Source organism: Furipterus horrens, unplaced genomic scaffold (genome assembly GCF_987537825.1).
Source record: "Furipterus horrens unplaced genomic scaffold, mFurHor1.1.pri manual_scaffold_5, whole genome shotgun sequence".
Lineage (NCBI taxonomy): Eukaryota > Metazoa > Chordata > Mammalia > Chiroptera > Furipteridae > Furipterus > Furipterus horrens.
In genome coordinates, this window is record NW_028327175.1 from 197,695,725 (window position 1) to 197,715,780 (window position 20,056).

The 20,056-nt window shown below is 48.7% G+C and overlaps 1 protein-coding gene across 1 annotated transcript in view; it reads left to right on the forward strand.

The window, feature by feature from the left end:
• Nucleotides 1-20,056, forward strand: part of CPXM2 (carboxypeptidase X, M14 family member 2) — an 83,642-nt gene that overhangs the window by 20,948 nt on the left and 42,638 nt on the right. The window contains exon 4 of the mRNA XM_090278712.1: nucleotides 11,201-11,340. Coding sequence (XP_090134838.1) covers nucleotides 11,201-11,340 — 140 coding nt within the window. The remainder of the gene's footprint in view (nucleotides 1-11,200; nucleotides 11,341-20,056) is intronic.

Consider the following 20,056-nt stretch of genomic DNA (forward strand, 5'->3'; position numbering starts at 1 on the left):
CTTGACACCTGACTGTGTCAAAGGGACTCTCCAGCCACTCAACCGTCACCACTTTTCGGTTCAGAAGAATCCAGGCCAAATGATTCCAGAACTAACTTCCATGAAAGTGGGTTTGTAAATATTCTTCCTTCTTCTTTTTAAATAATAGCTGTTAAGAAACCTTGGGTTGTATACAAGGGGACGCTGCTTTGAGAACGAATTCTCAAAGTCTGAACAGGAGTAACAATGAAAAATCCCAGTGCCCCCAGCACCTTGAATAGGCTCCAGTCGTCCAAGCCAGTGACATCAGACCCAAGCAGGGCCCGGCTCCCGCGGGTGGGGGGCTATGCCGGGCATCACTTGGGAGCTGTCGTCTGGTGCCTTGGCCGCTTTCTCTGTGAGTGAAGTTATCCTTTATGAAAGAGGAAGTGTTCATATGATCCACACCTTCAGTCCAAAGTGGAAAGGCCCCATGAGTCCTACATTTGGAGGTGGGGACAGGGGTGAAGGGTTGTGTGCTTCAGTTGGGCACCCTGCCGGCAAAGCGGACAGATGGAGTGTGGCAGCGCAGGCGGATGTCAGGGCCAGGCATGCTGAGCTCAGACCTTGACTGTGACATGTACAGATCAGGGCACCTTTGGAACAATGATCTCCCAGCCCCAGTTGCCTCCTCAGTAAAACGGGAATCCCAAGCGTTCACAGGACTCGTTGAAGGGTGGAAGTCGGTGACTTATGATCTGAAACATTTACTGGGTCATCTCACGACTTGGCTGAAAGCTTCCGGTCGCTTCCCGGTGCCCTCGAGGACCAACTCCCCGCTCAGCCCTGGATGATCAGCCCCCTAATCCCTCCGTGGCGCGTTACCCTGAGTGACGGTTGACTTGTTTCCTTGGGTGTTATCTGTCCCCACCAGAGCGGAGGCCACAGTTAGAAGGGGTTTTGTTTCTCCTCCTCCCCTGTACCCCCCACCGTACCCCCTGCCCAGGCCAGAACAGCACCCAGCATACAGGAAGTGAACCGAGGCGTCGGGTGAAGACCGGGCTCTAGAGCAGGCAGCATTTACTCATGGCCCAGCCTTTGCTGGGCTACACAGGAGCCCGGCTGATGGACGGGTCGCCCTACAGGAAGCACCTGGCAGACTGTCCTTTCTTCCTGGTCTTCGCATCTTCCTCCCGCGTCCTGTGCCAACGGTGGCACATGCCCGGCGGGAAGCTCCCTCGGTGAGGGTGACAGAAGGGAGTTGCCCTTCCAGGGACTTGTTTTCCCTTCGGTGCTATGTCACCTACCCCAGTGCCATCTGACAACCCCCCGCCCCTGGGCTCCCCTGCCCTGTAGGTTATGTGGGTTAATCTCAGAGCGCCACATTGCCTGCAGCCCCCACAGGGAAATGACGACCAGGTTGCGCCCCTTTTGTGGCTCTTGCTTTCCAGAATCAGCGCCTCATGGAGCGTGACTCCTGCTGCAGGTGCTCTGAAGTGCGTCCCCCCACCCATGCCGTTTGAAATGCAATATAAAAATAACCACGGCTTGTCTCGCATACACATATTTTGTAGGCGTGCCAATTAAAGAGCTTTTTGTGGGTGAGAAGCGCCAAGGTGTCAGAACTAGAAACTGCATTTCAGTGCTGTGGGGCGGGATGCTGCCTCGCTCCACGGGCGCATATGCGGCCGTCCAGACCCCAGGGGGTTGCAGGCTTGAGGCGTCCTGCTTCTGCTAAGGAGCTGAGTGACCATAGGCAAGCCACCAGCCTTCTCTGAGGCTTGTGCCATCCGTAAAGCGGAGGTCCCGCCGCCAGCTCTGGTACCTTCCCGGAATGTGAGGGTCAGAAGACACGGAGTGAGAAACGCCATGTTCATGCCATTGGAGCTCATTCACTCGTCTGAACGTGGTGAAGTGGCCCCCGTGGGCAGGGTCCGTGCCGGGCCCGAGGGCAGACGTGCAAAGCCCCAGTTTATATCCACTTCTCGGGTGCCTCCTCTGTCTGCCGCCGAGGGGGAGGGAGCGTGCTCGCGTAGTTATTGGCACTGGACTGCTTGCTGGACGTTATTTCATTTATTCCCCAACACGAGACACGTCCAGTTACTGCCAGTGCCTCTCTCTTACCGAAAACAGACGTGCGGGCTGGGCCAGTAACTAGGTGATGCTCTCCTGGGAGAGGCGGGCTGTGAATTTGAGCCACTTCAAGCCTGGAGTCGCTGTCCCTGACGACTCCGTGAACCTGCGCCCGGGTCAGCAGATAGGAGCTCTGGGCGCGGATGCAGCCACATCCGTCCCTCTTTGCTGACGATGACCTCACACGGATTTACTCATCCGTGGCCCTCACCAGAGGATGATCTGTGGGTGGTGTGAACCTTGTTTCCTGAGTGCCCGCCCTGAGTGGTGTCTGTCCCCGTTCTGTGCTCGCTGGACGCTCTGGGTGGTCCCTGCGATGCTCAGGGCACCGCGGCTGCTGGGCAGGGGGCGGCGTGGGCTGCCCTGCGGCCGCGTGGGTTCTGCTTTTGCACGTTTGCTCCCAGGTAATTGGCACATATGGAATGAGGTCTTCGTGACAGGGAAGAAGCATCTGTTCATGTGTCATTTTTGCTGGTGTATTCACATGTTGTGGCACCAGGTGCCAGCATCTGACCCCAGCCTGCACCAGGACTGCTGAGTGCAGAACCTCAGAAGAAGTCCGTCCTATACACACGCTCGCCCTCTGTGCTCCCCGGGCTCCGGGGAGGGGGGCGGGGCCTGTGCTCTGTTTTAGGAGGCTTGTTGCTCAGGATTTTTTGGCCCAGTCTGTTCCTGACCCACAAATCATCAGCTGCCAGTCTTCCTTACACCCCGTTCTATCGTGCTGCCTTTACCATGGTGGTTTTCAAGGTCAAATTCTTGCCTTTTAGCTATATTACATTTTTCAAAACTCAATTTCACATGTTTCCTTAACTGTGCTAGTATTTTTTTGGATTGAGTTTTTTTAAGTCTTCTGAATACTGAGCTACATGGATTTTCAAACCTATTTTTCCCACAAACTTGGTTTTCAAAGCACAAGATTTTGCAGACAATGAGCTGTTACTGAATTGCATTTGCCACATTGTAGCAGAAACACCTGTCTCTTTGTGTCAGTCCTCTCGGGTTTGCTATAACAGGATACCATAGACCAGGTGACCTACGAGCAACATGAACTTATTCCTCACCATTCTGAAGGCTGGGCAGTCCAAGGTCAAGGCACCAGCAGATTTGGTGTGTGGTGAGGCTCCGCTTCCTGGTTCACACACAGGGCCAGGTGGTGGGCCTCTTTCCTAAGGGCACTAATCTCATTCAAGAGGGCTCCATCCTCATGACCTAATTACCCCCAAAGGCCGCATCCCCTAATGCCATTGCCTTGGGCATTGGGTTTCAGCATATGAAATTCGAGGGGACATAAACATTCAGCCTATAGCATTCTCTTGTCTGCATCTTAAGCATAGGACTTTGAACGAGTAAAAGCTCCTTATAACTCAATTATAACTTCTTTTTGCAAGTAGAATTTTATTTATGTCAATTTAATATAAGCTTAGAAAAGAAACCTAGGATATGTTTCATCAGTACATTGGGACAAGATAGACCTTCCAAGAATTCAGGGAAGAGCCACAGCTCAGCAGGGTTGCAGAGGCTTGCCCTCTGACCTAGGGTTAGTCTTGCTGTGTGCCTAGGACCCTGTGTACGCACTCACCCGTGAGGCTGTGATCTCATGTAGAATTCTCTGAGGACCCCAAGAGATTATCCATGGCTCATAAGCTGAGCAGGGGTGGGTGGGTGGGTGGGTAGGTCAGAGACAGTGTTCTTTCCTGGGTGATGTATCCCCCCCCCCCACCTTTATTACATGGGTGCCTTCTTAGCTGGAAAATTTTGAGCAAGTTGTAAGCAGACTTGCCACTTCAAAGGGCTTGTTTCAAGTTCATTCTTAAGACTCTAAAGTACAGTGAGTATGAGCCTGACATGTGATCAGAAGAAATGAAGTACCGAGACCGTGGCTAGACTATAGGATCCCGGCCTATAAACAGGAATATAAGGGAGCCGATGCCCAGATCTGAGTGTTGGGTGAGCTGACGTTTTGAGGTCATAAGAAAACACACGGGGCTCTGCATTAACACCTCCATGTCATCATGCTGCCTGGTCACGGTCATTTGACACTGGGGCCCCATCTTGTCCCCTGCATTAGAATGACTTGGAGTGTGACCCTTAAGAGAAGCTCACCTCTGGTACCCCATTCGAGAGCAAAGGTCTGGGTACAACGCTGGCATAAATTGGAGCCATTTCTCAGCACCGCTGGGATGAACCACAGCGCCCTTGTTACTCCCTTAAAGGAATTCTGAAGAACACCCGGATGCTGAAATGAGGATCTGCTTTCTCTGTTCCTCTTTTTCCCTGAAATGAAGTATTTAGCCTTGAGGATGGCCAGTGCCCGTGGCTCCAGATGCACCCGCAGGAAGACAGGACGTCGGTGACAGGATGTTGAACCAAGCTTTATCCCCGTGTCAGAGTTCTTGTGCATGGGGACATCCTACATTCCATCTGCCCTTTGGTCCTGCGGCATCCGGTGTCCCACCTTGCTCAGATGTGGGGACCACGTGGGTCCCGGCAGGAAGTACGCGGGCAGCATCATTTTCTCAGGCACCCTGCATGCCCACGCCCCTCCTGCTGCTCTCTGCGGTCATTTGCGCCCAGTGCTCTGACCCCAAGCCCGTCTGTTCCTTCGGGCCGTCCCGGTTCTCTGGGTGGTCAGCCTCCAGCCTGTTACTGGCTGGGCAAGGCCTTGCTATAGCTCAGCGGGTCCCGGTGGGGGCTCTCTGTGTGCGAGTCGCTGCGGAGGCAGAATTAATCACAGTGTGGGTCGTTTCCAAACCAAGGAATGGCCCGCTTGTTATGATAAAGAGATTTTGTTCTGCGTCTGGCTTCAAGAAACAGTCTCGGAGACAGGGTTTGCATGCCAAAATGCTGGAATTTGGGATATTTGGGTTTTTATGGGAATAACAGGACTGAATATTTTAAATTATGACTCCCTTGGAAAATTCAACATGAACGTTACCGTAATGTTGGTAACACACTATTCTTCTTGGGAAGCTTGCGTGTAGCACACGAGCCATTAGAAGGACCAACCGGAAGAACAGCGAGACAAGAAGGAAGGGGAGCCCGGGGAACCAAGACCCCAGCCTGCAAGTCACAGATGGTTAAGGACTCAGCACTCTCTGGCTCAAAAGTGGATTCTGTTCCCCTTTGCTCTCTGAATTTTTCTCATCTATTTTATTAAACTTCATTAAATTAATATTTCGTTTCATCTTCAGAATATGCAGAGAGAAATTCGGTTTTAGAGGTCAGGAACTTGAATTCTCAGAGGCTAAATGACCAGCCCTGACCCGACAGCTCGTCATGTTGCAGAGCTGAGACTCAAATTCAAGGTTCTGGCTGCAGGTACGTCTTTGCTCCTTCCTCGGCATCAGTGCCCAGGAGAAGGTCAGTGTAACTGCCAGCTTGCAGTCTCTCCTGGGGTTCCATCTTGTGGCTCATCCCCCTAATGTCTGGCCCAACCAGCCCCTAGTCCCCTTGGGACCCACCTCCTGGCCGGGCCCAGAAATGTCTGAGGTGTGTAGCGGTCAAACCCACGGCCATGTGTCCATTCAGCCGGCACAGCCGAACTTGACTTCTCGAAGGATGCCGTGTGGGATGGGCCCTCCTAGGCCCATGCAGGCCAGGCAGACTGTCTCCCGGACAGGTATGGTGGGGAGTCACGTGTGGGCCGTTCTGTGCCAGACTTTCCATGGACATGATCACCTGCATAAATGATGAAGCCACAGTGGGGTGAGGACGAAGGAGAGGAAAGGGAGAGACAGAGGGAAAGAAGGAAGATCAGAGCAAGTTCTTTCTTTTATTTATTCCTTTCCCCAAGACAAAAGCAAAGCCATGTCCTGCAGGCCTTTACGTGCCAGGCACTGCGTGAGTCCTAGGGAACAATGATGAGCAAATGTAGAAACAGCCCCTGGTCTGTGAGCAAATATTTACGGAGGACCTGCCCTGCGCTCGGCCCTGTCTAGGTGCTTGGGCCTCCTCAGTGACCGAAACAGACAGTGGTTCTTACCGTGTGAGAGCTTATATTCTAGTGGAGGAGGCACGTAAATGTCAGAAATGGAATAAAATAGAACTTTTATAGCAACTAGAAGGTGAGAGGGGCCACGGAGAGAAATAAAACAAACCTACAGCAGCAGTGGGGGTCAGTCGGGCTGGTTCCAGGGAGGGGCAGGTCATCGTTAAAGGTGATCAAGGTGGGCTTCTTGGAGGAGATGGGTTAAGCTTGCTTGAGGATCTGCAGGGAGTCAAGTGGCTGTGGGAGGAGCATGCTGGGCCATGGGAATGGCTGCCATTCCAGCAGGTCTGTGTCACAAGGGGCAGCAGAAAGCTGTTGTGGCCGGAGCAACGTGAGCATGGCGAGGGGTGACGCAGACCCAGAGTTCACCCTGGAAGGACTTTGACTCTTGAGTCAGTGGGGGAGCCATGGAAAGTTTTGGGCACAGGAATGACATGCTCTGACTTACGTATGCAAAGGACCAACCAAGCCACTGTGTGGACTTAGGGGAACAAGCATCGGAGCAGGCAGGCCTCTTAGGAAGCGACCTCTGCATCTCAGACAAGGTGGTGCTGGCCCCCCCACGCTGGGAGGGGTGGAGTGGGTCAGAGTGGTTGGATTTTGCAAGTTTGAAAGTAGCGTTTTCTGATAAGGAGGTGGGTGGGGTTTGGGTGAGGAGTGCAAGAGATAAGAAGAGGAGTCAAGGATGCCTCCAGTAATCTAATTGGGAAATTGAATCATTAAAAGAAAATCTTGCCAGTGAATGCATGATTGCAACTCAGAATGAGAGGACCATGCCTATTAGTTACCTGCAGCTTCTGTCACCAAATGCCACTAACAGGGCAGCTCGTTTCTTGGGAACTTAAGTCTTTATTTCTAAATAATACGTACATATCGATATGTATTGATATAGAAACTTTTAACTTTATCTTTTGAATTCTTATTATGGAAGATGAGCACGGCAGGTGATTTTTACTACCTGTTGACTTCTCTTTAATGCTTCCAATAAAATTGCATCTCAAATTTTGGGTAAATCTCTATTCAAGATAGTGTGGTTGTGTAAATATTGCTCACTATTGAGCTAAGAAACATTGTCGTTTGGAGCCGAGAAATAATTCATTGGATATCATTTCTTGACAACTCTTTCTTTTTCTAGATCTGCTAATCTTTTTAAAAACCTCTCCCCACACCCTGAAATAGGTCTGGGTCTGTAACATACCCTTTGATATAATTGTTAGGTCAAACCCGTTCAGTGATTTTTAGCGCTGCTTTTGTTCCTATGTTTCTGTGGCCCCGCTGGGGAGCCCTTCAGCCCACTGTGTTCCGCATGAGCTGCTTCCTGGGTCTTCTGCGCAGAGACGGCCCTGGCCCTCCCTTCCCCATCCTTCTGGGAATTGCCTCCGAGGTTCGGACCCTTGATTTGCGGATCTGGTAGCTTCCTCTTTTTGGTGTTCTGCCTCTTTTTTGGTGGATCACATCCTGCAGTAGCTTCATGGAAATGGTGCATGAGCAAGGAATTTTTTGAGGCTCTTTGAATGAAAATATATTTATTTTATTATCATAGTTACATGATAGTTTGGCTGAGTATAAAATTCTAGGATGAAAACCTTTTCCTTCAGAATTAAGTCCTTATTCCTCCATTCTTCTCACTTTAGGTGTTGCTCTTGAGAATTCTGGTATCATTCTTATTCCTTTGCTTTGTTTTATATATTTGTTTTAGTATTCGTTTCCTTTTGGAAGCTTTAGAATCCTCTCTTTATTTCCCATGTTTTGGGGTTTTACAGTGATATGTCTTGGTGTGGGGCTCGTTTTATTTATTGTACTAGGTTCTTAGGGTTTTGGAGACTTAAGACCTACAGGTCTGGGACATTATCTAATAGCATTTTTGTTTTTTTTGGTAATTTCTTCCCCTAAAAATATTCTGAATTTCTTCCTCTGCTCTTCTCATTTTTCTCTTATTGTCTATCATTATTGGAATTTTCACATTTTAAGAACTTTCTTGTGTAATACGTGTGTTCTTTCTGAGAATATCCTATTCTTGTTTCATGCAAGCAAGATTTTCTCTTTCAAAGGACAATAATGTAGTTTTTTGAGGTTTTCTCCTGTCCTCCATTATATTTTTAGTTTATTTTTTGCTTGTTCTAGGCCTGGCAGCACTGTGTTCTAGCATTGGGTGGAGAAAGGGAGCCGGGGCACCTCCTTTTTCTTTTTAATAATTTATTTATTTATTTGTTTATTTATCTTTAGAGAGAGGGGAAAGGAGAAAGAGAAAGAGAGAAACCTCACTGTGTGGTTGCCTCTCACTCGCGCCCCCAACTGGGGGCCTGACGTGCAACCTAGTCACGTGCCCTGACTGGGAATCGAACCAGCGACACTTGGCTCGCAGGTCAATGCTCAATCCACTGAGCCACAGCAGCCAGGGCTGCATCTCCTTTTTCAATGTGCCGATTCCCACTGAGTTCCCTGCTTTTCCTCTTTCACGTTCCACCTGCCCTGCTCTGTGTCTGAGCTCCCGAGTCTTGGTGGTTTGTTCCCTTTAGAGAAAAATTTAGGTCTTCTGTGGCGTGGGGGTGGGGACATGAGAATCTAATTTTTTAAATATATACATTTTTGAATCAATTCCCTGTGTTCAGCTCTTCCTCACTATCACCTTCGAAGATACCGAAGAAGCTAATGTCAGAGCTTTTTAAGGTTCTGCGTGGCTTGCTTCTCGTCGGGGGTGCCTTGTGTCAGGAAGTCCTTCCTGCCTTTGCTGAGTCCCTCAGGGTTTCTGCACCTGATTTCTGTCCTCATGTATTTGACTTTGGGATAATAAATGTCTCCTAGTCTTGTCAGAGATCAAGGTTGTTATTTCTTTATCATGTTTCCTTTGGGGGCAATTTTTGAGAGAACACAGAAGAACCAGAATATTTATTTACTCTATCATCTTGACACAGAAAAATCCGATTTGATCTCAAATGGATAGTATCAGGTTTTCTCTTTGTTATGTATATGTAATTCCCACATTTATCTTAAGGAAACTTTAATCTGTTAGAGGCATTGTTTTTTAATGTAAAGTAATGATACATATAATCTAACTGCCTTGAGAAAATTATATTAATTCTCAATTTACTTCGTATCATATTACAAATAATCAGTCCATGTAGTAAGAGTTTTCAAGACTAGCTTATCCTTTAAGGAATTAAACCTTTAATTTTAACAACTTCTGATTGAAGGCTCTCCAAAATGTGTGAAGTATTTCTCTGCATTATGAAACGGAATGGGAGGAATGCCCCCCTCTCTCAGTTCCTCAGAGATGCCGTACAAATGTCATTTATTGCAATGTGGTGTTATTTGGTGACATCTCTGGGGCCGGCACCTCCTCCCTCACTGAATTCTCCCAGGTACTTGCTTACCCACTTATAATTGATTTTGCAGAGGTGGCTGTCATTGCCCTGTGCGTCAGTTTCAGGAAGGGCTCCTCAATCCCTAACAAGTTCCTGTCTTTAATGGACTGTCTAGTGAGTCCAGGAAGAGCTGAGATTGGCAGCAGAAGCAAAATATCCAGGGTGGAAAAACCAGGAACCGTACCTTGAATTCCAGATCACAGGCAGTAGGCTGGTTGAATACCGGAAGCATAGCTCCCCCAAGCCCCAGGGGCCTCTGGGGAAAAGTCCTGGGCTGTGTGACAACCCTGTCCTCATCTGCTTGGCCCACCACCAGGCACCCCCAGCCTCGGCACGGCTGACATCCCGGGCTGGGCAGTTCCTTTCGGCAGGGCTATGCTGTGCTCTGTAGAACGTTTAGCAGCATCCCTGACCTTGAACCGTTAGTTGCCAAGGGCACACGCCTCCCTGAGAGGTGACAGCTCCAAATGACTCTAGACATTGCCAAATACTCCCCGGGGGGGCGGGGGCAGGGCAACATGGACTGTTGTTGAAAACTTTACAGTCTTCTCTTTTTTCAGAGTTTGTGACCTGTTCTGGATATTTGAAGTTATAAGAAGTGTGGCAGCAGTGAACTGGAATAGTATTGTAATGCCCTAAAATTTTAGACAGTGTGAAATAATTGGCAAAGCCCCCACATTTCCATGAGTGGCCAAAAAAGTCATAGTTTTAGATGTACTCTTCTCTGGCCTTTATTGAGCCCCTCTTTCTTTCTGAGTTCATGCTATGAGCAGGGCCCTGTTATAAGCACAGGCAGCTCCCAAAGGAAGAAGTAATCATTGTCCCCACTCCAACGGATGGGGAAACCGAGGCACGGCATTCAAGCCAATCGCCTGAGTTTATCCAGTGTGTCAGTGGGGCAGAGCAGGATGCACACCCGGGCCCCTAACCAGCACACGGGGCAGTGGTTGACTTTAAGGTGCCAGGACCGAGATGCAAGCTGCAGGTGTGGGGTGCTGTCCAGCTGCCCATGCTGAGCTCAGGGGGGTGGGGCTGCCCATGTTTCCACCTTTTCCTCCCTGTTGCCTAGGCCTCCGCTCGGCAGGGAATTCTCTCTTCACATGCAGCTGATATAAGGAAAATTCCAGAACAGAAGTGTCACCTACCTTATAAATTCAGATCAAAGGGAACTTTGGTAACAATAGTAGTTGGTAGTCAACACATCAAGTTACTTAAGAACTAATAGGTAAACCTTTACTAGATGAACTTAACCTTCGACACCTAGCTGCAGTATTACCTCTGCCTTGGGGCTTTCTCTCCTGGTCTCCCCCAGACCCAGTTAGCATGTTGTCCTTAAATGTCCTTATGACACTTTGCTCCTATGCCTGAAATAACATATGTCCCATGTGTTCCAGCTCATATCTTTCTTCTGCCTGGATGCTGGGCTTCTGGGATGGACAATTCACTCGTGTCCCAGTACTTGGCATGCGTAGGCTGGTACGTGGGAGATGGATTGTGTCTGTTAGATGAATGAGTAAGAGCAGAACTCATTAAATTCCATCTTTCATGCTGAGTGAGAAGAGAACCTGTCATATTGAAACATTCCTAACTTTTAATAAGAAGCAACTCCCTTTCCTGATTTAGAATAAGGAGCTCAGGGCACAGTTTTCTTTTAAATCCTCTTACTCATTCTCCTTCCCTGCCCCCTTTGAAAAGGCATATCTCAGTGTCCACTGACTTGGTCTTTCTGAAGAACACGTCTGTTTCTTTGCAGGCAGGCATTAATGAAAATGACTTTTACGACGGGGCGTGGTGCGCGGGAAGGAACGACCTCCATCAGTGGATTGAAGTGGACGCCAGGCGTCTGACCCTATTCACCGGTGTCATCACTCAGGGGAGGAACTCGCTCTGGCTGTAAGTGCGGCCGGGCCTGTCTTCTGCAGACTCTGCGCCGTGGTCTCATGTTCTAGGGTTTGGACAGAGACCAGACAATTGCAGGGAGGTGGCTGGTGACAGGCCATAGAGGGGATGGAATGTGGGCAGGGGTTTGCTGTACACTCAAGCCCTCCTGGGAAGGTGCACCTCTTAGAAGGATCCACCTGACAGGTTAGGCTGGAGAGATGAAGGTACCATCAAAACAATGCAGTCTGAGCAGGTGTATTATTACTGCCCTGACTAGGAGCCTGAACACAGCCTGCGGTGGGCGTGCTGGAGAAGCATTAAGCAACAGGTGACAGGTCTGAGCGACTGTCCTGGGGGGAAACGTATAAATCTTCCAGACTCTGGGGAGAAGGGCTGAAGGCCTAGGCAGGTTCCCAGATAAAGGATTACTAGAGAAGTTGCAAGCATGGGCCAGCGTGAGGCCCAAGAACTAGATGGAATCCCATTGCTCAGAATCCAGCCTGTGGTCAGGGCTGGGTCAGTAACAGCTGACTGATAGTAATCCAAAGCAGGGTAGGCTACAGTCCCTTTGAACTCTCCATGGCCTGGTGCCTAAACACAGTGGAATACTATTTAGCTATAAAAAGGAAGCAGAACTTCTGGCCAAGATGGAGGCCAGAAGGTAAACACTCCTTGCCTCCATGCACAACTATAGCAAAAATTACAACTAGACTACAAAACAAATAACACCCAGATTTATCAGAAAATTGAGCTGTATGGAAGCCCAACAACCAAGGATTTAAAGAAGCCACATTCATCCAGAAGGGTGCCTTTTCTGCAACAGGCCACATTACTAAGACAGGGAGTCAAAGCAGCCCTACCTAATACACAAACAAACACAGGGGGGCTGCCAAATTGAGGAGACAAAGAACTATGGCCCAAGTGAAAGAACAGAATAAAACTCCAGAAAAGAGCTAAATGAAATAGAGATTAGCAACCTATCAGATGCAGAGCCCAAAACACTGGTTATCAGGATGCTCAGAGAACTCACCGGGTATGGCAACAGCATAAAAAAGACCCAGGAAGAAATGAAGTTTGCATTAAGAAAAATAAAGAAAAATCCACAGGGACCCAACAGTGGAGGGGATGAAACTGAGATTCGAATCAACAATTTGGAACATAAGGAAGAAAAAAAAGTATTCAATCAGAACAGCAAGAAAAAGAAAGAATTTATAAAAACGATGACAGTCTAAGAAGCCTCTGGAACAACTTTAAACGTGCCAACATCTGAATCACAGGGGTGCCAGAAGGAGAAGAAGAAGAGCAAGAAATTGAAAACTTATTTGAAAACATAATGAAAGAAAACTTCCTGAATTTGGTGAAGGAAATAGGCAAACAAGTCCAAGAAGCACAGAGAGTCCCAAACAAGCTAGATCCAAAGAGGACCACACCAAGACACATGATAATTAAACTGCCAAAGTTTCAAGATAAAGAGAGAATCTTAAAAGCAACAAGAGAAAAGCAGAGAGTTACATACAAAGAAGTTCCCATAAGACTATCAGATTATTTCTCAAAAGACACTTTTTCAAAAGGCTAGAAGGGACTGGCAAGAAGTATTCAAAGTGATAAAAAGCAAGGACCTACAACCAGGATTACTCTATCAAGCAAGGCTATCATTTGGAATGGAAGGGCAGATAAAGTGCTTCCCAGACAAGGTAAAACTAAAGGAGTTCTTCATCACCAAACCATTATTATATGAAATGTTAAAGGGAACTATATAAGATAAAGAAGATCAAAACTATAACATTAAAATGACAACAAATGCACAGCTATCAACAATAGAATCTGAGTAACAAACTAAGCAAAAAGCAGAACAGGAACAGAATCATACGTGTGGGGATCATCTGGAGGGTTAACAGCTGGGAGGGGGAAGGAGGAGAAATGGGGAAATGGTGCAGGGATGAAGAAGCACAAATCGGTAACAAAATAGACAGGGGGTTGTTAAGAACAGTATAGGAAGTGGAGCAGCCACAGAACTTATAAGCATGACCCATGATCATGAACTAAGGGAGGGCAGGGCAGATACCAGATGGAGGGGAGCAAAGGGGGGGGGGGATTGAGGCAACTGTAATAGCATAATCAATAAAATATATTTAAAAGTAAAAAAATGAAAAGGAAGGGAATTCTGACACTTACTACAGCATGGAGGAACCTTGAGGACATTATCCTAAGTGCAGTAAATTAGTCACAAAAGGACAAATACTGCATGCGTTCACTTCCGTGGGGTCCTTGAGCAGGCAGATTCATAAGGACAGGAAGTAGGATGGTGGCTGCCAGGGCTGGGGAGGGGAGTGGGGAGTTACTGTGTCATAGGTATGGGGTTTCACTTTGGGGCGATGAAAAGTTCTGGAGTTCGTCAGAGGAGCACAGCCATGTGAATGTACTTAATATACCACTGAATTGTGCACTTAAAAATGGTTAGAATAATAAATTTTATGATATGTATATTTTGTTATATGTGAAAAAATGTAAGTGCAAATAACTCCCCCCCCAAAAAAACCTCTTCACCTCAATCCAGAGCAAGAGACAGATTATATTTGCCATCATATTATGTGTGCAATTATGTTATTTTTAACTTAACACATACTTGAGACATTTTCATGCTAGTACTCAGCCTTCATAATGATTATTTTTAATAACCTGTCATTTGCTCAGCCAGGCTTCTAGCCCCATCTCAATTTTCAACTGTCACAGATCATTTTGCAAGGATGCATTTTTATACCTTTTTTTTTTTTCCCCCTTTGAATGATTTCCTCTACTAAATTTCCAGAGCTGGGATAATTTGTGCATTTTGGCAACACTTGCTTATATATTTGTGCTTCACATTTTATTTGTTTTGCACTTACGCACGTGTTTATATATGTCAGTTTCTTCCTGTGTTTCTCCCTAATCAGTGGCTCATTACCATGACAATTGTTCTCACTGTTTAGATTCAGAAAGGCAAGAGTTTTGAAAAAAAAAAAAAGTTGAATTACTCAAGAACAATGGAAACTTGGAAAGACTGATTTGAGATTATCCACGGGACCGAGACTGGGGATTCTGCCTTAATGCTGGGATATTAACCTGTCTGACCACAATCATTGTTAGCAGCCTGCTGGTTGGGTTATTATTGGATTAGAAAAAGAGCAGCATAAGAATAACGCTCCCTTTCCATTACCACTAGAAACTCAAGAGGGTTTGGGGGAACAAGATATTGCGGTAGAACAATATCTTTCTTTGATCCAGCCGAGGACAGGAACATCTAAGAGGGAAGAGAAGAGCTAGAATTGCTTTTAAGAGGCAGTTTATTTTTTTTAATGTCTAAATGTATTTCAAGTCCAACCATTGTTCGAGGACAATGAAAAGAAAGCTGATGAGTTTCAGTTTGTATGAGAGCCTGGAATAGGACTGTCTGCACTAAGGGCTGAATAAGAAACTTGAAGAGGACACATTTTGGTGTCTGAGGCCTTTTAGCCCGAGGCATGAATAATGCTGGAGGCATTAGAATCTATTCCACTAGGACCAGAAGGTATATCAACAAGAGAGACCATCAAATCCTAATAGGAAGGAAGACAGTAGTTGTTCCTGTCTCCCTCTTCCGATGACATCTGTGCTCACGCTGTTCTCAGGACAGGCAACCACGGTACCATTATTAATTTTCCTACTTATTGATTTCTCTGTTCCTCCCCTAGTCTGAGTACCTTGATGATGGGGACAGTGCCCTAATCATGTGTCCCTGAGACCTGGCCAAGTACCAGGCGTCTATTAGATGCTTGCTCACGGATTCTTTAATGAATTAATATTGCTAAGAAGTAAGAAATTGACAAAAGTTCGTTCATACCGAATGGTAATGAATTGATTAATCTATGAGTGTCACTGACCGAGCGCACACTTCAAATGGAAGTGGGGGGAGAGGAAGGCCTGGAAAGGGAAGACTGAGAAGTGACAGACATTTCTAGATATGGGTGAGATGTAACTTGCAGCTTTGGGATCACATCATGGCTCTTGGCTCTTGTTGGGTATGAGATTTCCCTGCTCTGAACCTCTGTTTGCTCTTCTCTAGAACAAGATGACTATGCTCTATCTTATAAAGATGTGGTGGAAGTTACATGAAATTGTTCTACCGTTTTAAAATTACCCAACACATCACGAGTGCTCAATAACTGGGAGTTTCCTTTCTCTGCCCTTCTCTGGGTTTATTTAGAGCAGTGGTTTTCAACCTGTATCTTTAACCACAAAGCCTTCCTTCAGATAAAATCTGTCTTGGAAACACTTAGAGAAGACAGACCCGTGAGGCTGATCTGTGTGTATCTGGGGGTGGGGACCATTGCCTGCCCCCTCCCCCCCAGAGCATCCCTGGAGGATGCTCACCAAGGATCTCTGTGTAACAAGCGTCTGAAAAAACCTCCAGGGCACTTCTGTGCAGGTACACCTCTGCCAGCACCTCCCAACGCCGACTGCTGACTGCTGCCTCCTGCCTCCAGAACCCTGCAGGGTAACAGGCAGGCATGGAACTCAGACCGGGGCAAGCAAGGGCAGACTTGGCGTTAGGGTCTGACTTTCTAGTTCAGTGTGCAGAATGTACCCCAGTCTCCGAGAGCTGCATGTTGGTGGTAATGTTTCAGAAACAGAAGGGAAAGGGTGGCCAGGCCCTTGGGGTTGGCCAAATGCATGTTGCTGTTTATAAATGGCTTCTGTCTGGTTGGTGGAACACAGAGGTGCCTTGGGATGGTGGTGGGATTACGTACAGACACACCTCGGTTTATTGGGCTTCTCTTTACCATGCCCCAGATGGTGTGTTTTTTACAATTTGAAGGCAAGACCCTCCACCATCAAAAAGATTGCAACTCGCTTTATTGAGATACTTGCTTTATTGAGGTGGACTGGAAACCACCCCGCAGAGTGCATTTAAGAGGACTCTTAACACTTTTCACTTACAGAACTTTTGTAGTTGTTATTTTTCAGCGAACAACCGTAATCTTATTTGTTCCCGATGTTCTCGTTATGTATTTTATGGATTCGATCATCTACTGTCGAACGCTCTGTATAAGCACTGGGGACACAAAGGCGGGCGAGGAGTGGCCACCTTCAGGGAGTTTTCAGGCTGGGGAGAGAGTCCAGCGTGCTAACAGGTCTGCCAGAATCAGCCAAGTGCACGCTGACGTGGGATGGGGTGGGAGAGCTGTCCCCAGGCTCCGAGGACAGAGGGCAAGCAGCTCCTGAGGCGTAACCGTGGTCCGTGACTAGTTCCTAACCACGTGGATGAAAAACTCTATGATTCTAGTTTTGGTATTTTCAAATAATTCATGCTGTTTGAAAGTAACAAAAGATAACTGTTTTCCTGATATTGAGTAACTTACATTTTTCACTGATATAAACGATCCTTCCCCGCTGATTGCAATTTAGCAGCACGTTAGTGTACTAATCAAAGCCAATCTCTCATTCCCCTGATTTCTCCAAGCACGTTAGCGATGCGAAGGCTACAATTATAAACAATGTGATGATGGTGAGCTAATGATCCTGCCTGAGGTGCCTAGATGCTTCTAATGACTTAGGCGAAATACCAGCAATTTAAAATAACCAAATGTTTTCCATTTTAATTGTTTAATAAGAAAAATGATCGTCATTATCTCTTGAGAGTCTATACACATGTCCTGAACGTGAGGGGGCAGCGTGACTGATGAGCCTGGAAGGTGGGGGCTGAGGGAGGCTCCCCGTGTAGGCTGAATGCATAGAAGGCGGTCGGCTAACGGGTGTGAGCTGAGTGGGGGTCCTGCGGGGGGCCGGGGGCCGGGCGCTGGCAGGTAACCGAGCCCCAGCCCGAGGAAGGCGGCTCTCGTTTGCCAGGGGAAGTCTTACCTGATTCCGCACGTGGGCGTCCCGCTCGAGAACGGTCATGGTGAAGGGAGGGAGGGAGGGAGCCGACAAGATACAAGATGCGCACCCAGGAGGCCCAAGAAAGGTCTGCTCCCCGTTTCTTTCTGGAAGACAGCTGTGATCACACGAGGGGACAGTGCCACTGGGGTGCGGGTGGCGGTGGGACGAGGGGCTGACATGGCTGAGGGGTTGGCTCTGGAAGGAGGGGAGCGTCCTGGTCCCCTGAGTTACTGAAGGTGGGGACTCATGCTGGGGGTGATTCAGAGCCTTCCCACTCGGGAGTTTATAATTCTTGGGGAAGTAGAAGGAGGATCCTCTGCAGCCAGTGAGCAGGGCAGGGTTAGGGGCGGGGAGCAAAGAAAGGGGCAGGGGCTCCCCATCCAGGTGCACGGAGGGCCCAGCTGGCGTCGGAAACGCTGGGACAGGAACGGCCCGTGCGGCCCTGTTGGCGTCTGGCCCACTTGGGGGCAGTAGCGTCCCTGGCAGAGCAGCTGCAGGAGGTGCAGGGACAAGGGCCCGGTGGGGTCGCTGTGGAATCCAGGCGGGACCCGGGGCTGGTCGGGAAGGAGCCGGAGCCAGAGGGCTGATTCCCTGGGAGCAAAGGTCAGGTTCAAGGAGCCCCTGGGGCAGATGAGGCGTCGGAAGTGATGGAGGGCTGGTGAGAAGGACAGTGGCCGTCTGAGGGCTCCATGGGCAGGAGAGGCGATGCCAGGGGTCACCAGGCAGTGGGGTGGGGGCTAGAGAGGAGCAGGTGTCCGGGAAGCGTGAGGCTGCGGGGTTGGCCGTGGGGCGCTGTCCCTGCTGGAAGCATCGCCCAAACACCCTGGACCCTAGCTCAGGAGGGGAGGCGGATGTAGCCCCAAGAGGTGGTGGGGTCCGAGTGGGAAGAGGCAGAGGCAAATGAAGGAGCCGCTGGAGGGTGCCGGTGCAGGGACCGCGGAAGGAGCTGGGACCTTCCCATCGCCTTCTCGCCCAGTGGCCGGACCTCCGGGTCCACAGTGAGCAGTGCTCACCTGGTTTCCCTCTCCGACTTCTTCTGGTTTTCGCTCCTTAAGGATGGATCCTGTCCTTTCTCATTCCTCCAGTGGGTCTGGGCCCCCACACGGCAGGGCCTGGCAGGGGCCGAGGAAGAGGCGCCGAGCTGGGGCAGCCCCGGGGAGCAAAGCTCCTGGGAGGCGGCTGGTGCTCATACATCATCTGCTCGTCTTCTTGGGAGTGTGTGTGTGTGTGTGTGTGTGTGTGTGTGTGTGTGTGTGTGTGTGTTCAGGCTGTGTCATGCTGTGCCTCTTCTATTACTGACAAAATGAAATGTTGGCTTCTGTGGGCGTTGGAGAGACAGAAGTTTCCAAACTCTCTTCTAACCTCTTTGAAAACTGTCAGTTTTGAACTGTGAGTTTGGCAGGAAATGGAGAGGTTTGAAATGAAAACATCTCCAAGTTCAAGGAGAAGGCCAGCATGCAATCATTTCTTCATTTCATGTTATTTTTCAACCACGCAGAGAAAGTCATTTGAAATTAAATAAAGCCGTCACAGCTCCGTGGCTCGCCTTGGTTTTCTGGGTGCCGATGACTAAGGAACAGGATCTCGGACGGTCAGATCTCTGAGAGCAAAACCACTCTAGAACTCCTTCCTGGCGAGGAAGCTTCCTGCTGTGTGCAAGGGTCCCTGTCCCCTGGTTCTGGCTCCCGAGGACACTTGCTGGACACACCGGGCTTTTTTCATCTGTTTTCTGGTGGCAAGACCCCATTGTATGGATGAGGAAACCGAGGTTTAGAGAGACTACGGAACTCGGTTCATCTCTCTCTGCTTCTTGTGCATATACTTGTCCTCTCTGCTCCTTCCTCCCCTCCGCTGTCACTGCTGCTTCCCCCCCGTGCTGCGAGGCCCTGAGCCCCGTGAATGGACTCGTGCGTTCTCCATCTGAGCGCTTCCTGAGGCTGGGCCCGGGGACGTCGCAGGCCCAACTCACCCATCAGACACAGGAGGCACGGTACCTGGGGCCTGGAGACACTTAGGGGCCCAAGAAAGTGTTAGGCTCCTTTTACAATCTAGAGGAAATAAATGAACCTTTAGGGCCAAAGAAAATGTTTAGACATACGATGCTAATGTAGTCATCTTTATATCAACACAGTCATAAGACATGATTTTAAAAAATTTTTTTTATGGAAGAGGGGCATGTGGTTGGCAGACTAGTGGCTCCCAAAGATGTCAGCATCCTGGTCCTAAGAACCTGTGAATATGTTACGTCCCATGGCAAGGTGGGGCTCAAGGTTGCAGATGCAATTCAAGTTGCTGATCAGCTGATCTTAACATGAAGAGACGATCCTGGGTCTCCGTGTGGGCCCAGGTGCTTAAAAGTGGAAGAGGGAGGCAGAGAGACTACCACAGAGGTGGCCGCAGGAGCACGGGTCCTCTGCCGCTGGCTTTGAGGGTGCAGGCTGGACCACGGTGGCGAATGTAGGTGCCTCTACAAGCCGGAAAATGTAAGGAAACAGATTCTTTGCTAGACTTCCGGAAGACACGCAGCTCCACTGACACCTGGATTCCAGGGCTCCTGACCTCCAGGCCTGCAAGGAAATAGGCGTGTGCTGTTTAAGCCACCAAGTTGGCAGTCATTTTACAGTCCCCATGATGGCAAATTGCCTGGGGCCCACAAAGTCCTCCCGTGGCCTGGTGGTCACACACCTTTACTCTCTGATGCCCATTAGAGACCCCCATGCTCAACAGTCCTCACTGAATAGAATGGGGACCAGTCCCCTCTCCCTTCTTAAGGATTCTTGTGAGCCATTGCTTTTCTTCCTTCTTCCCGAATCTCAGATTTGGAGGACTTCAA